General features: G+C 50.4%; 1 protein-coding gene across 1 annotated transcript; it reads left to right on the forward strand.

The window, feature by feature from the left end:
- The first annotated feature begins 1,302 nt into the window (after positions 1–1,302).
- On the forward strand, positions 1,303–13,202 carry LOC147975804 (uncharacterized). Its single transcript, XM_087520586.1, has 4 exons — positions 1,303–1,630; positions 1,750–1,998; positions 2,133–2,708; positions 13,183–13,202. The coding sequence occupies exons 1-4, from the start codon at positions 1,303–1,305 to the stop codon at positions 13,200–13,202; spliced, it is 1,173 nt and encodes a 390-aa protein (XP_087376712.1).
- The last annotated feature ends 4,712 nt before the right edge of the window (positions 13,203–17,914 follow it).

Genomic DNA, 17,914 nt, shown 5'->3' on the forward strand with positions numbered 1-17,914 from the left:
GAGGATCACCCTGATCGCACAACTGCGGTCGGGTGTTTGCCGTTGTTCGTCTCGCCAACAATATGCAACCTCAAGGTGACCGGTGGGGCCGGTCTGAATTTGATCTCGCCCGTTGTGATCAAGAAGCTGCAGATTCCTGATGGAGACCTCGAAGAGACGGGAATGTTTCAAGAGGTCAACCCGGGAAGGAGCCAGCCTAAAGGTAAAATCATGCTGCCCGTTACATTTGGAGGTGAGCTGAACTATAGGACGGAGAAGATCGCCTTCGATGTCGCTGAGATCCCCTTGCCATACAATGGGATCTTTGGCCGCCCAGCGTTGGCCAAGTTCATGGCAGCGTCCCACTATGCCCACAACACGTTAAAGATGTCGGGGCCGCTGACCATCATCACCGTCCCCTCCGACAAGAAAGATGCGCTCATCTGAGCCGACAAACTTTATCGAGAGGCAGTTGCAACAACTGCCGTGAAGACACTTGCCCCTTCCACTGAAGCTCCAAGGAGGAAGAAGGCTGGCAAGACCCCTTCCGGCAAGATCTCCTCTGGCGAGACCTCTGGCACCCACTCCGGCAAGCGCACCTCTTCGGAGTGCTGTGCTCCCGTTGAGAACGTGCCAGAGAGCTCCACCGGCAAGAGCAAGGAGTCCAAGGCTGCACCACCAGAAACCAAGAAGGTGTCCACCAAGGAGGACGACACGGGCAGGGCTTTCACCATAAGACCCACCCTCGACAGCAAATAGGAAAGCGCGCTCATCACCTTCCTGCGGGCGAATGTCGATGTGTGTGCATGGCAAGCATCCGACATCCCCGACGTTCACAGGGAGGTGATTGAGCACCATCTTGTTGTTTGTCCTCATGCGCGGCCCGTCAAGCAAAAGGTCAGGAAGCAAGCTTTAGAGCGACAAGAGTTCATCATAGAAGAGATCAGGAAGTTGGAGGCGACGGGCCTGGTTAGAGGAGTACTCCACCCCACGTGGTTGGCCAATCCGGTGGTGGTGCGTAAGGCAAATGGGAAGTGGAGGATGTGTATTGACTACACAGACATCAATAAAGCTTGTCCGAAGGATCCTTTCCCCCTGCCACACGTCGACCAGATTGTAGACTCCACTGCCCGGTGTGACCTGCTATCATTCCTCGATGCCTATTCAGGATACCACCAGATCTTCATGATGAAATAAGACGAAGAGAAGACCACGTTCATCACCCCATGTGGTACGTACTGTTTTGTATGGATGCCTTTTGGGTTGAAGAGCGCCGGTTCGACATTTGCCCGAGCATTCCAAATTGGTAATATGGAAGCCTATATGGATGATATAGTGGTCAAAACCAAGGTCAGGGACACGCTCGTACAAGACCTAGAAGAAACATTTGCAAATCTGCGTAAGATCAACCTCAAGCTCAACCCAGAGAAGTGTGTGTTTGGTGTCCCGTCCAGCAAACTTCTTAGGTTCTTTGTGTCTCAGCGTGGAAGTGAAGCAAATCCTGATAAGATCAAGGCGATCGAGCAGATTGAAGCACCGAAGCGAGTCAAAGACGTCCGTAGGCTCACCGGATGCATTGCCTCCCTGAGTAGATTCATCTCCAAATCTGCTGAGCGCGCCCTCCCCTTTTTCAAAATTTTGAAAAAGACGGGTCCAATAAAGTGGCTCCGGAGGCAGAGGCTGCACTGCAAGATTTGAAGGGGTGTCTCTCCTCCACGCCGATACTAGTCGCGGCCAAACCGCAAGAGCCATTGCTGCTATACTTGGCAGCAACGAATCAAGTGGTCAGTGCTGCACTGGTGGCGCAGAGGGAACTTGAGGAAGAGGCAGCAGTAGCAGCAGAGCCATCGGGTGGCGAGCCGGGGCCCTCCCCGGCAGATTCTGATGCTAGCAAGGCAGAACCCCCGGCGAGACCCGATCCCGGCAAGGCGGAGTCTGGGCAGATGAGCAAAGTAGGACAGAAGAAGAAGATGGTGCAGCACCTAGACTATTTTGTCAGTTCCCTCTTGCAGGGGCTAGGTCAAGATATTCTGGTATGCAGAAGCTAATTTTTAGCCTCCTCGTGGCCTCAAGAAAGCTGCGCCACTATTTCCAAGCACATGAGATCACCGTCGTCACGCACCTCCCGTTGCAATGAATCTTGCACAATGCAGATGCAATTGGGAGGATTGTGGAGTGGGCGTTGGAGCTGTCGAGCTTTGGCCTCAAGTTTGAAAGTACTTCAACAAGCAAGAGCCGAGCCCTGGTGGAGTTCATAGCAGAATGGACCGCAACACCCGATGAGGAGATTCAAGAGACCACCCTCCCCGGCAAGGAGACGAGCAGTGAGTGGATTATGTACTTTGATGGATCTTTCTCACTCCAAGGTGCTGGTGCCGACGTATTTCTGGTCGCACCCACCGGAGAGTGCCTCAAGTACGTAATCCCGATGCACTTTCCCCAGGAAAAATCAACGAACAACAGAGCGGAGTATGAGGGGTTGTTGGCTGGTCTCAGGATCACAGCAGATCTTGGAATCAGAAAGCTCATCGTCAGAGGTGATCCGCAACTCGTCGTCAAGCAAGTAAAGAAGGACTACCAGAGCCTGTTGATGGAGGCCTATGTGGATGAAGTGAGGAAGTTGGAAGAGCGCTTTGACGTATTGCAAGCAGAGCATGTTCCCCAAGCGGAGAATGGCATTGCTGACGACCTGTCAAAGCATGATGCCCTCAAGTTGCCTGTGGAACCAGGTACCTTTGTGCTTCAGTTAACTCCTGTTGGGGAACGTTGCAGAAAACAAAAATTTTCTTACTCGTTTCACCAAGATCCATCTAGGAGTTCATCTAGCAACGAGCCATCGGATGCATCTACATACCTTTGTAGATGGCGTGCGGAAGCGTTCAAAGAACGGTGATGATGTAGTCGTACACGACGTGATCCAAATCACCGATGACCAAGCGCCGAACGGACGGCACCTCCGCGTTCAACACACGTACGGGACGGGAGACGTATCCTCCTTCTTGATCCAGCAAGGGAGAAGGAGAGGTTGATGAAGATCCAGCAGCACGACGGCGTGGTGGTGGATGCAGGGCGTCACAGTAGCAGGGCTTCGCCTATACTACGCGAGAGAGACGTAACAGGGAGAGAGGGAGGCGCCAGGGGCTGGTGTATGAAGTCCCTCCTCTCCCCCACTATATATAGGGGTGCCAGGGGGGCGCCGGCCCTAGTAGATGGCATCTACTAGGGGGGGGGCGGCGGCCTAGGGTGGGGGGGCTTGCCCCCAAGCAAGGGGGCGCCCCCCTTTAGGGTTTCCCCCAACCCTAGCCGCATGGGCCCTTGGGGTGGCGCCCCAGCCCACTATGGGCTGGGTTCCCTCCCACTTCAGCCCATGGGGCCCCCCGGGATAGGTGGCCCCACCCGGTGGACCCCCGGGACCCTTCCGGTGGTCCCGGTACAATACCGATGACCCCGAAACTTGTCCCGATGGCCGAAACAGCACTTCCTATATATAATTCTTTACCTCCGGACTATTCCGGAACTCCTCGTGACGTCCGGGATCTCATCCGGGACTCCGAACAACATTCGGGTTACTGCATATACATATCTTCACAACCCTAGCGTCACCGAACCTTAAGTGTGTAGACCCTACGGGTTCGGGAGACAAGCAGACATGACCGAGACGACTCTCCGGTCAATAACCAACAGCGGGATCTGGATACCCATGTTGGCTCCCACATGCTCCACGATGATCTCATCGGATGAACCACGATGTCGAGGATTCAATCAACCCCGTATGCAATTCCCTTTGTCAATCGATATGTTACTTGCCTGAGATTCGATCGTCGGTATCCCAATACCTCGTTCAATCTCGTTACCGGCAAGTCACTTTACTCGTACCGTAATGCATGATCCTGTGACCAGACACTTGGTCAGTTTGAGCTCATTATGATGATGCATTACCGAGTGGGCCCGGTGATACCTCTCCGTCATACGGAGTGACAAATCCCAGTCTTGATCCATGTTAACCCAACAGACACTTTCGGAGATACCCGTAGTCTACCTTTATAGTCACCCAGTTACGTTGTGACGTTTGGTATACCCAAAGCACTCCTACGGTATCTGGGAGTTACACGATCTCATGGTCTAAGGAAAGATACTTTGACATTGGAAAACTCTAGCAAACAAACTATACGATCTTGTGCTATATTTATGATTGGGTCTTGTCCATCACATCATTCTCCTAATGATGTGATCTCGTTATCAATGACATCCAATGTCCATAGTCAGGAAACCATGACTATCTGTTGATCAACGAGCTAGTCAACTAGAGGCTTACTAGGGACATGTTGGTGTCTGCTATTCACACATGTATTACGATTTCCGGATAACACAATTATAGCATGAATAAAGACAATTATCATGAACAAGGAAATATAATAATAATGCTTTTATTATTGCCTCTAGGGCATATTTCCAACAGTCTCCCACTTGCACTAGAGTCAATAATCTAGTTACATTGTGATGAATCGAACACCCATGGAATTCTGGTGTTGATCATGTTTTGCCCTAGGGAGAGGTTTAGTCAACGGATCTGCTACATTCAGGTCCGTATGTACTTTACAAATCTCTATGTCTCCATCTTGAACATTTTCACGAATGGAGTTGAAGCGACGCTTGATGTGCCTTGTCTTCTTGTGAAACCTGGGCTCCTTGGCAAGTGCAATAGCTCCAGTGTTGTCACAAAAGAGTTTGATTGGCCCCGACGCATTGGGTATGACTCCTAGGTCGGTGATGAACTCCTTCACCCATATTGCTTCATGTGCTGCCTCCGAGGCTGCCATGTACTCCGCTTCACATGTAGATCCCGCCACGACGCTCTGCTTGCAGCTGCACCAGCTCACTGCTCCACCATTCAACATATACACGTATCCGGTTTGTGACTTAGAGTCATCCAGATCTGTGTCGAAGCTAGCGTCGACGTAACCCTTTACGACGAGCTCTTCGTCACCTCCATAAACGAGAAACATTTCCTTAGTCCTTTTCAGGTACTTCAGGATATTCTTGACCGCTGTCCAGTGTTCCTTGCCGGGATTACTTTGGTATCTGCCTACCAAACTTACGGCAAGGTTTACATCAGGTCTGGTGCACAACATGGCATACATAATAGAACCTATGGCTGATGCATAGGGGATGATGCTCATCTCTTCTATATCTTCTGCCGTGGTCGGACATTGAGCTGAGCTCAATTTCATACCTTGTAACACAGGCAAGAACCCCTTCTTAGACTGATCCATATTGAACTTCTTCAATATCTTATCAAGGTATGTGCTTTGTGAAAGACCTATGAGGCGTCTCGATCTATCTCTATAGATTTTGATGCCTAATATATAAGCAGCTTCTCCAAGGTCCTTCATTGAAAAACTCTTATTCAAGTAGGCCTTGATGCTGTCCAAGAGTTCTATATCATTTCCCATCAATAGTATGTCATCTACATATAATATGAGAAATGCTACAGAGCTCCTACTCACTTTCTTGTAAATGCAGGCTTCTCCATAAGTCTGCGTAAACCCAAACGCTTTGATCATCTCATCAAAGCGAATGTTCCAACTCCGAGATGCTTGCACCAGCCCATAAATCGAGGGTTGGAGCTTGCACACCATGTCAGCATTCTTAGGATCGACAAAACCTTCCGGCTGCATCATATACAATTCTTCCTTAAGGAAACCATTAAGGAATGCCGTTTTGACATTCATTTGCCAAATTTCATAATCATAAAATGCGGCAATTACTAACATGATTCGGACGGACTTCAGCTTCGCTACCGGTGAGAAAGTCTCATCGTAGTCAACCCCTTGAACTTGTCGATAACCCTTAGCAACAAGCCTAGCTTTATAGATGGTCACATTACCATCCGCGTCAGTCTTCCTCTTAAAGATCCATTTATTTTCTATGGCTCGCCGTTCAACGGGCAAGTCAGTCAAAGTCCATACTTCGTTTTCATACATGGATCCTATCTCGGATTTCATGGCTTCCAGCCATTTTTCCGAATCCGGGCCCGCCATCGCTTCTTCATAGTTCGAAGGTTCACCGTTGTCTAACAACATGATTTCCAAGACAGGGTTGCCGTACCACTCTGGTGCGGAACGTGTCCTTGTGGACCTTCGAATTTCAGTAGGAGCTTGATCAGAAGTATCTTGATCATTATTATTAACTTCCTCTCTAGTCGGTGCAGGCACCTCAGGAACATTTTCTTGAGTTGCGCCATTTACCGGTTCAAGAGGTAATACTTCATCAAGCTCTACTTTCCTCCCACTTACTTCTTTCGAGAGAAACTCTTTCTCTAGAAAGGACCCATTCTTGGCAACAAAGATCTTGCCTTCGGATCTGAGGTAGAAGGTGTACCCAATAGTTTCTTTTGGGTATCCTATGAAGACGCATTTTTCCGACTTGGGTTCGAGCTTCTCAGGTTGAAGTTTCTTCACATAAGCATCGCATCCCCAAACTTTTAGAAACGACAGCTTAGGTTTCTTCCCAAACCATAATTCATACGGTGTCGTCTCAACGGCTTTCGACGGTGCCCTATTTAAAGTGAATGCGGCAGTCTCTAAAGCATAGCCCCAAAAAGATAGCGGTAAATCGGTAAGAGACATCATAGACCGCACCATATCCAATAGAGTGCGATTACGACGTTCGGACACACCGTTACGCTGAGGTGTTCCAGGCGGCGTGAGTTGTGAAACTATTCCACATTTTCTTAAGTGTGTGCCAAATTCGTGACTCAAGTATTCTCCTCCATGATCTGATCGTAGAAACTTGATTTTCCTGTCACGTTGATTCTCAACCTCACTCTGAAATTCCTTGAACTTTTCAAAGGTTTCAGACTTGTGTTTCATTAAGTAGACATACCCATATCTACTCAAGTCATCAGTGAGGGTGAGAACATAACGATAACCACCGCGAGCCTCAACACTCATTGGACCGCACACATCAGTATGTATGATCTCCAATAAGTTGGTTGCTCGCTCCATTGTTCCTGAGAACGGAGTCTTGGTCATTTTACCCATTAGGCATGGTTCGCATGTGTCAAATGATTCATAATCAAGAGACTCCAAAAGTCCATCTGTATGGAGCTTCTTCATGCGTTTGACACCTATGTGACCAAGGCGGCAGTGCCACAAGTATGTGGTACTATCATTATCAACCTTACATCTTTTGGTACTCACACTATGAATATGTGTAGCAATACGCTCGAGATTCATTAAGAATAAACCATTTACCATAGGAGCATGACCATAAAACATATCTCTCATATAAATGGAACAACCATTATTCTCAGATTTAAATGAGCAGCCATCTCGTATTAAACGAGATCCCGATACAATGTTCATGCTCAAAGCCGGCACTAAATAATAGTTATTGAGGTTTAAAACTAATCCCGTAGGTAAATGTAGAGGCAGCGTGCCGACGGCGATCACACCAACCTTGGAACCATTCCCGACGAGCATCGTCACCTCGTCCTTCGCCAGTCTCCGTTTATTCCGCAGCTCCTGCTGTGAGTTACAAATATGAGCAACGGCACCGGTATCAAATACCCAAGAGTCACTACGAGTACTGGTAAGGTACACATCAATTACATGTATATCACATATACCTTTCGTTTTGCCGGCCTTCTTGTCCGCTAAGTACTTGGGGCAGTTCCGTTTCCAATGACCCTTCCCTTTGCAATAAAAGCACTCTGTCTCAGGCTTGGGTCCATTCTTTGGCTTCTTCCCGGCAGCTTGCTTGTCGGGCGCGGCAACTTCCTTGCCGTCCTTCTTGGAGTTCTTTTTACCCTTGCCTTTCTTGAACTTAGTGGTTTTATTGACCATCAACACTTGATGTTCCTTCTTGACTTCTACCTCCGCTGATTTCAGCATTGAGAACAATTCAGGAATGGTCTTTTGCATCCCCTGCATGTTGAAGTTCATCACAAAGCTCTTGTAGCTAGGTGGAAGCGACTGGAGGATTCTGTTAATGACCGCGTCATCCGGGAGATTAACTCCCAGCTGAGACAAGCGGTTATGTAACCCAGACATAGTGAGTATGTGCTCACTGACAGAACTATTTTCCTCCATCTTACAGCTGAAGAACTTATCGGAGACTTCATATCTCTCGATCCGGGCATGAGCTTGAAAAACCATTTTCAGCTCTTCGAACATCTCATATGCTCCATGTCTCTCAAAACGCTTTTGGAGCCCCGGCTCTAAGCTGTAAAGCATGCCGCACTGAACGAGGGAGTAGTCATCAACACGTGTCTGCCAAGCGTTCATAACGTCTTGGTTCTGTGGGACGGGTGGATCACCTAGCGGTGCTTGTAGGACATAATCTTTCTTGGCAGCTATGAGGATGATCCTCAGGTTCCGGACCCAGTCCGTATAGTTGCTGCCATCGTCTTTCAGCTTGGTTTTCTCTAGGAACGCGTTGAAGTTGAGGACTACGTGGGCCATTTGATCTACAAGACATAGTGTAAAATATATTTAGACTAAGTTCATGATAATTAAGTTCATCTAATCAAATTATTAATGAACTCCCACTTAGATTAGACATCCCTCTAGTCATCTAAGTATTACATGATCCGGGTTAACTAGACCGTGTCCGATCATCACATGAGACGGACTAGTCAACGTCGGTGAACATCTTCATGTTGATCGTATCTTCTATACGACTCATGCTCGACCTTTCGGTCTTCTGTGTTCCGAGGCCATGTCTGTACATGCTAGGCTCGTCAAGTTAACCCTAAGTGTTTTGCATGTGTTCCGAGGCCATGTCTGTACATGCTAGGCTCGTCAACACCCGTTGTATGTGAACGTAAGGATCCATCACACCCGATCATCACGGCGTGCTTAGAAACGACGAACTTTAGCAACGGTGCACAGTTAGGGGAGAACACTTCTTGAAATTGTTATGAGGGATCATCTTATTTACTACCGTCGTTCTAAGTAAACAAGATGCAAAAAACATGATAAACATCACATGCAATCAAATAATAGACGTGACATGATATGGCCAATATCACATAGCTCCTTTGATCTCCATCTTGGGGCTCCATGATCATCTTGTCACCGGCTTGACACCATGATCTCCATCATCGTGTCTCCATGAAGTTGCTCGCCAACTATTACTTCTACTACTATGGCTAACGCGTTTAGCAATAAGGTAAAGTAATTTACATGGCGTTTCTCAATGACACGCAGGTCATATAAAAGAATAAAGACAACTCCTATGGCTCCTGCCGGTTGTCATACTCATCGACATGCAAGTCGTGAATCCTATTACAATAGCATGAACATCTCATACATCACATATAGATCATTCATCATTCATCACAACTTTGGCCATATCATATCACAAACCACTTGCTGCAAAAACAAGTTAGACGTCCTCTAATTGTTGTTGCAGGTTTTACGTGGCTGAATTAGGGTTCTAGCAAGAACGTCTTCTTACCTATGTTAAAGCCACAACGTGATTTGTCTACTTCTATTTACCCTTCATAAGGACCCTGTTCATCGAATCCGCTCCAACTAAAGTGGGAGAGACAGACACCCGCCAGCCACCTTATGCAACTAGTGCATGTTAGTCGGTGGAACCGGTCTCATGTAAGAGTACGTGTAAGGTTGGTCCGGGCCGCTTCATCCCACAATACCGCTGAAGCAAGAAAAGACTTGTAACGGCAAGAAAGTTGACAAATCTACGCCCACAACAAATTGTGTTCTACTCGCGCAAGAAGAACTACGCATAGACCTAGCTCATGATGCCACTGTTGGGGAACGTTGCAGAAAACAAAAATTTTCTTACTCGTTTCACCAAGATCCATCTAGGAGTTCATCTAGCAACGAGCCATCAGATGCATCTACATACCTTTGTAGATGGCGTGCGGAAGCGTTCAAAGAACGGTGATGATGTAGTCGTACACGACGTGATCCAAATCACCGATGACCAAGCGCCGAACGGACGGCACCTCCGCGTTCAACACACGTACGGGACGGGAGACGTCTCCTCCTTCTTGATCCAGCAAGGGAGAAGGAGAGGTTGATGAAGATCCAGCAGCACGACGGCGTGGTGGTGGATGCAGGGCGTCACAGTAGCAGGGCTTCGCCTATACTACGCGAGAGAGACGTAACGGGGAGAGAGGGAGGCGCCAGGGGCTGGTGTATGAAGTCCCTCCTCTCCCCCACTATATATAGGGGTGCTAGGGGGGGCGGCGGCCTAGGGTGGGGGGGCTTGCCCCCAAGCAAGGGGGCGCCCCCCTTTAGGGTTTCCCCCAACCCTAGCCGCATGGGCCCTTGGGGTGGCGCCCCAGCCCACTATGGGCTGGGTTCCCTCCCACTTCAGCCCATGGGGCCCCCCAGGATAGGTGGCCCCACCAGGTGGACCCCCGGGACCCTTCCGGTGGTCCCGGTACAATACCGATGACCCCGAAACTTGTCCCGATGGCCGAAACAGCACTTCCTATATATAATTCTTTACCTCCGGACTATTCCGGAACTCCTCGTGACGTCCGGGATCTCATCCGGGACTCCGAACAACATTCGGGTTACTGCATATACATATCTTCACAACCCTAGCGTCACCGAACCTTAAGTGTGTAGACCCTACGGGTTCGGGAGACAAGCAGACATGACCGAGACGACTCTCCGGTCAATAACCAACAGCGGGATCTGGATACCCATGTTGGCTCCCACATGCTCCATGATGATCTCATCGGATGAACCACGATGTCGAGGATTCAATCAACCCCGTATGCAATTCCCTTTGTCAATCGATATGTTACTTGCCTGAGATTCGATCGTCGGTATCCCAATACCTCGTTCAATCTCGTTACCGGCAAGTCACTTTACTCGTACCGTAATGCATGATCCTGTGACCAGACACTTGGTCACTTTGAGCTCATTATGATGATGCATTACCGAGTGGGCCCGGTGATACCTCTCCGTCATACGGAGTGACAAATCCCAGTCTTGATCCATGTTAACCCAACAGACACTTTCGGAGATACCCGTAGTCTACCTTTATAGTCACCCAGTTACGTTGTGACGTTTGGTATACCCAAAGCACTCCTACGGTATCCGGGAGTTACACGATCTCATGGTCTAAGGAAAGATACTTTGACATTGGAAAACTCTAGCAAACGAACTATACGATCTTGTGCTATGTTTAGGATTGGGTCTTGTCCATCACATCATTCTCCTAATGATGTGATCTCGTTATCAATGACATCCAATGTCCATAGTCAGGAAACCGTGACTATCTGTTGATCAACGAGCTAGTCAACTAGAGGCTTACTAGGGACATGTTGGTGTCTGCTATTCACACATGTATTACGATTTCCGGATAACACAATTATAGCATGAATAAAGACAATTATCATGAACAAGGAAATATAATAATAATGCTTTTATTATTGCCTCTAGGGCATATTTCCAACAGTCTCCCACTTGCACTAGAGTCAATAATCTAGTTACATTGTGATGAATCGAACACCCATGGAATTCTGGTGTTGATCATGTTTTGCCCTAGGGAGAGGTTTAGTCAACGGATCTGCTACATTCAGGTCCGTATGTACTTTACAAATCTCTATGTCTCCATCTTGAACATTTTCACGAATGGAGTTGAAGCGACGCTTGATGTGCCTTGTCTTCTTGTGAAACCTGGGCTCGTTGGCAAGTGCAATAGCTCCAGTGTTGTCACAAAAGAGTTTGATTGGCCCCGACGCATTGGGTATGACTCCTAGGTCGGTGATGAACTCCTTCACCCATATTGCTTCATGTGCTGCCTCCGAGGCTGCCATGTACTCCGCTTCACATGTAGATCCCGCCACGACGCTCTGCTTGCAGCTGCACCAGCTCACTGCTCCACCATTCAACATATACACGTATCCGGTTTGTGACTTAGAGTCATCCAGATCTGTGTCGAAGCTAGCGTCGACGTAACCCTTTACGACGAGCTCTTCGTCACCTCCATAAACGAGAAACATTTCCTTAGTCCTTTTCAGGTACTTCAGGATATTCTTGACCGCTGTCCAGTGTTCCTTGCCGGGATTACTTTGGTATCTGCCTACCAAACTAAGTGTGAAGTGTGCCAGTTCCATTCAAAGAAGCTTCATCAACCCGCCCAAGCTCCTCAGACAATCCCTCTTTCCTAGCCATTTTTGGTCTGGGGGCTCGACATATTGGGCCCCTTTCGCCGTGCTGTTGGGGGCTTTGAGTACTTGTACGTCGCGATCAACAAGTTCACAAAGTGGCCGGAAGTGGAGCCAGTGAGAAAGGTAACAACACAGTCAACCGTCAAGTTCTTCAAGGGACTAGTCTGCCGTTTCGGTGTGCCGAACAGAGTCATCACCGACAACGGCACGCAGTTCACGAGCCGCACCTTCATGCAGTACATTCAAGACCTCGGCAGCAAGGTCTGTTTTGCTTCTGTTGCCCATCCCAGAAGTAACGGCCAGGCTGAGAGGGCGAATGCGGAAGTGCTGCGGGTCCTCAAGACCAGAACTTTTGACAAGATGCACAAAGTGCGGAAGGCGCTGGATTGATGAGTTGCCAATGGTTCTTTGGTCAATCAGGATGACACCAAATCGAGCCATTGGCCAGACACCCTTTGCCCTGGTATACGGGGTAGAAGCAGTTCTCCCCACTGAACTCATATACGGGTCACCTCGAGTGCTCGCTTATGATGAGCTTGAGCAAGAGCAGTTGCACCAAGATGATGTGACGCTCCTTGAGGAAGATCGTCTTCGGGCTGCTACGCGGGCCGCTCGCTATCAGCAAGCCTTGCGCCGCTCTCATAGCTGCAAGGTTCATGCCCGAAGCCTTGAGGAAGGCGACCTTGTTCTTCGGCAGATCCAATCCCCCAAGAATCCAAACAAGTTTAGGCCAGAGTGGGAAGGCCCTTATCGGGTAATACGAGTCATCGGGCCTGGTGCAATCCGCCTCGAGACCGAAGATGGCATCCCGGTGAGCAACTCCTGGAATATTGAACATCTTCGCAAGTTTTACCCCTAAGGCGCGGTTGCCAGGAGCCTCAGCAACCCCCGTTTCGTACTAGCCTTGCCGCCAAGGCATGTAACCCTATGTACGGAGCCAGACGCAGACCCTGTGCACAGTCAGGGAAAAGGAATCCCTTAGTATGTATAGTTTCCTGTCGATTTCCATGTTTATGTATATACATATATGCATGCTTGTCCAGGGTACTGTACTGCTTTTTGATTCCAGTAAAAGTTAGTGAACCACCGAGGTTCCATGCTTTTGCCCTCTCTTCTTTGCAGCTATGGCAAGGACGCGCGATCCTGCCAAGGACCCAGCTCCGGCAAGAAGTTGACAAAACCGCCGGCACAGCGATCCACGGAAAACCAAACTAATAAAGTTAACCTCTTGCCCATTCGTATTCGTAACCTGTGACTTGTGCATTAGAAAACCTCACCACTCTTCTTTAAGGACTCGGGGGCTCCCATTTCCGACTCGAATGCTACTTCGGTCAGAGTGGTCGTAGTGACCCTTGTCAAAAAGAGGTGGACGGGGGGCTGGGCCCTTTGTCTGTAACCCGACAGATGTGATTCTCCGGTAGGCACAAGGGGCACCGGCAAGGTGGCTTGCTAGAAGGACTCATTTATTTACACTAAGGAGGCATTTCGCCTCCACACGAACATACACGTGCACGAGCTACCGGCAGGGCTAGACTTTTTCATTAATATGTTGATGCGAGCACAAAGGTTACATGATACAAGCATGGGCTCAAGAGATTATATTATATAGAAATTAAGATTTGGCAAGTGCCTACAATTTAAAAAGAAAGATAGGTTCCCCGTGATCTCCGTTCTTGCCCCTTTCCTCCTAGGTGCGGCAGGTGAAGGCAAAAAGGAAGCGGCGGCGAACGCGCCGATGGAGAGCTTGACGAGGAAGACCCTCGGTAGGGCGCGGAGCCGAGGGAGGGGGCGGCGCGGTTAGTCGGAGTCAGCATCCTCCTGCTTTACGCCCTCGTCGTCGCTGTCGCTGTCCTCCTCGTCACTCCCGCTTGAGGAGGAGGTTTCGCCATCAGAGGAGCTCTCCACACAACACCTTAAGCGAGTTTCCAAGAGCCCAAAGACCTTGACGGAGAGCAGGCCGTTATCCATCAATTAGAATTGGAGGACGAGCCCCTCCGACAGGCTATGGGCACGAGCGAAGGTCTTCCATCCATGGCGGAGATACATAACATGAGGGGCGGGGAAGTCGACATCGACCCGCATGCTGCCATCCCCGCAGCCCCTCAGATGCAGCCTCAAGGCCTGAGGCGGGTCGAGCTCCATCTCCCGAGAAAACGGAGTGGGGAGATGAAGACGGCCGCGCACCGGCCCGCGCAGCCTTACGTAGAACTTGCGGGGCTGGTCTCCAACATGGCCCTCCATTGGAGGAGGGGCCGCTGGCGGAGGCGAAGCCGGTGCGCCGCCCCATCCTCCTCTTCCCCGAGCACCACGGCGGCCTCGGCCTCGCCCCCTCCCTATTCCTCTCATGACTGGCTCCGCCGCCACGAGCTCTTGGGAAGGAAGGGCAGGTTGTCGAGCGGAGGCCCTCGTCGCTGCCATCAGAGCACCAACGCACCCTCTCGCCATGACAAAGGGAAGAAAGGAGTCAAGGCGGAGGAGATGAGCGTTGAAGGATCAACGGACGCCGTCCCCCTCCCCTTCTTCTTATAAAGGGGCGGGGCCGAGGCTCGGCTGCCCCGCTCAACCAATCCGGCCGCCAAGGGGCACAGGGAATCGGGACCGACCCGCTGCTCCAATCAGCAACGACCCAATTTCCCGCCTCCACATTATGGCCCGTGCCCTCCGTGTCCATCACCTACCCTCCTCGAGGCATGGGGACACATGGCTAGCGATCCGGAATCAAAAGGACGACTGAAGCGACCACATTCCACCCCGTGACCGTGGGGCGCGAGCACCTTGAAGGCCGCGACCTGAGTCCACCTAGTAAACGAGTCGCGCCCCTGCGTTTTTCTCCCTTTTATGGGGAAGGCGCGGACCGCCTCTTCACTATTTACTATGATGTGACGCATGAGGGAAGCAACCGCCCCATGCATGAACCCCACGTGACGCACGACCCCCACATCACGCATTCAATGCGGGTCATGGGGAAGTGCAACTGGCGAGGGAGTTACTACGGTACAACTCGGCCCCGCATGCCCGCTCACCATTTTGGGCCTAGCCCAACAACGCGTCGCGCTTATGTGTGGCCCAGGCCCGGGGGCTCCTATCAGTGCACAAACGGAGGGGTCCTATTTTGTACCCCTTTACCTGTGCGCTTGCAATTGGAGCCGCGCCTACGGCCACACCTAGCGGGGCAGAGGAAGGAAGCAAAGCCACAAGACAACTAGAGCAATGCCAAGCCAGAAACACGAAGAGCAGAGGGGTGAGGTGAACTCCCCCGGTAAGGCCCTTGCCGGGGCGGCCTCCACAGCCCCGGCAAGAACCTTGCCGGGGCAACTTGGCCAACACCACTAGAGCCACCACCCTTGAGTCCAAGAGTTCCAACACCATCAACCACTTTGGAACCGAGGCTCGGGAGGCACCTCCATGGTGGCCTACAGATCTTTGTGCAGACCAAGAACATGCAGGACTAGATGATAACCAGAAGACGACGATCCTCGGCAAGATCCGTGCCGAGGATACCCACGAGGACCCCCCGGCAAGACCCTTGCCGGGGCTCCGGCAAGACCCTTGCCAAAGACATCCGTGGGGCCGCAGCCAGCCTCACATCTACCAAGACTCCCCCACCGTTCCCATGTAGCTGCCAGCCCACCAGCTAGGCGAGCACCTGCGTGGCGACGTGCGGCCTCTAGGCCAAGTCAACAAGCACCTCCGTGGTGGCATGCAGATCTTCGTGAAGACTTTGCCACCGCACCAACTCAGCAGCCAGTCAGCGTGGCGCTACACACCTCGTCAGTTCGGATGCGCGTTGAAGCCAGGCGAGGCGGCGATAGCTGGGACGAGCTTCCTTGCCTTCCCCAATAAAGCAGGAAGGGCACGTCGGCAGCGCACTAAATGTGTTTGTCCTACGGTGCCGGGAGATAGACTCGACTACTGTATAGCTTTCCACCTCCTGTGTGCCACTGTGGTAGCCCTTTGACTATAAAAGGAGGCCCGCAGTGTACTTAGGTAGGATTCGGATTTTTGGACCCTGTACGCTTTGTAGCTAGTCCAAGAACACCAGATAAACATAAACCAGGAGGAGTAAGGTATTACACATCGCTTGCAGTCTGAACCTGGATAATGCACCTGCGTTGATCTCTCAAACCCGCTCTTTCCATAGCCCTGTGCCCGCCAACCGTAAAAAAAGGGATTCCTCATGATCCCGTCGGTGTCCTTTCCCCCAACACCGTCACTGGAGCGCCCCTACCATTATTGGCTTTACACCACGTGCAGGAAACCCAGAAATTGGCCGGAATCAAGGCTAATGAAGCGGCAATGGAAAACTTAAGGGGCCAACCCCTTCAGCAACCTTGCTTGTGCATTTATTAGGCTCTACCCCAACAACGCTCAGCAACATGTTCGGGGCAGGCCCGGGGGCTTCTATCAGTTCAACAAACCCTGGCTCTGTTGCCCAGACTATGCACAGGCACGAGATCAAGATTGAAACACCAACCCAAGACAGGGATTAAAGGACTAAGGGATTTGAAGAACCAACACACAGTACAGGGAGGCCAAGATCAAGCCAGAAGAGCAAGATATCGGCAAGAGAAGGGCCTCCCTTGCCGGGAAGGTGAGCCCGGCAAGGGGCAAGGCCACCGCAAGAAGTAGGCAACCGAGACACCCAGGCAAGATCTGTGAGGGCTCGCGGGAGCAGAATCACCCCACCAACCACTCAAGCATAGCCCACGTCGTCAATCAGTGCGGTGTCAAGCCGCGAGATGATTAAGTGGCAGCCATTCTCCACATGGCAGGTGTTTCCTATAGAAGAAGCCTACAGATGACACCTGTCGTGCGACGTGTCAAGGGAACAGGCACGGAGCTGGCAAGATAGCCCGGCAAGCCTTGCCGGGCGACCAGTGATGTGACACTAAGTGATGCATTTAATGCACCCTGTCAGCCCGCAGCGTTAGGTATGATAACACTGTTTGCTATCATATCAGTGGATAATGACTACTTTGCCATTGTGTGACCCCTTAATCTATAAAAAGAGGCCCATGACACTCGTAGGAAGGGTTGGAGAGTTGAGGAACCCAAGCCACCATACGCACGTAGTCGCTGCGGTCCCAAGGCAAACCTTGCCGGGCAAGTGTACTATGCACCACCACGTTCATTCCACCATCAATCCACTAAAGCAGGAGTAGGGTCTTACGCCTCGCGGTGGCCCAAACCTGGGTAAATCGCTTGTGTGCTCTCTGCCACGCTGTCGTGCGTTGGTCTACTCTTTGTGCAACGTGTCGTCCCCCTGCCGAACCAGCAAGGGGCCGCCCGATCCCATAGGTGGCCGCAGATATCCCACGACAAGAACATACGAAGAAATCGTTTGTAGGGTACGAAACCACCTCGAAGCTATTATTTCCGATCGATCTATCCAAGAGTTCGTACTAAAATAACACCAAATAATTTCCGATTTATAATACTCAATCCAACACAAAGAACTTCAAAGAGTGCCCAATGATTTCTACCGGAGAAACAAAAGACGAGAATGTGCATCAACCCCTATGCATAGATTACCCCAATGTCACCGCAAGAATCTGCAAGTTGAGTGCCAAAACACATATCAAGTGAATCAATATGATACCCCATTGTCACCACGAGTATTTATTTGCAAGACATATATCAAGTGCTCTCAAATCCATAACAGTCTTCAATGAGATAACAACGAAATCTCAAAGGAAAAAACTCAATTCATCACAACATGATAAAGAGGGGAAAACACCATATGATCCGACTATATTAACAAAGCCCGCGATACAT

This window comes from Triticum urartu, chromosome 4A, assembly GCF_056163025.1.
Source record: "Triticum urartu cultivar PI428250 chromosome 4A, HENAU_Tu73, whole genome shotgun sequence".
NCBI lineage: Eukaryota > Viridiplantae > Streptophyta > Magnoliopsida > Poales > Poaceae > Triticum > Triticum urartu.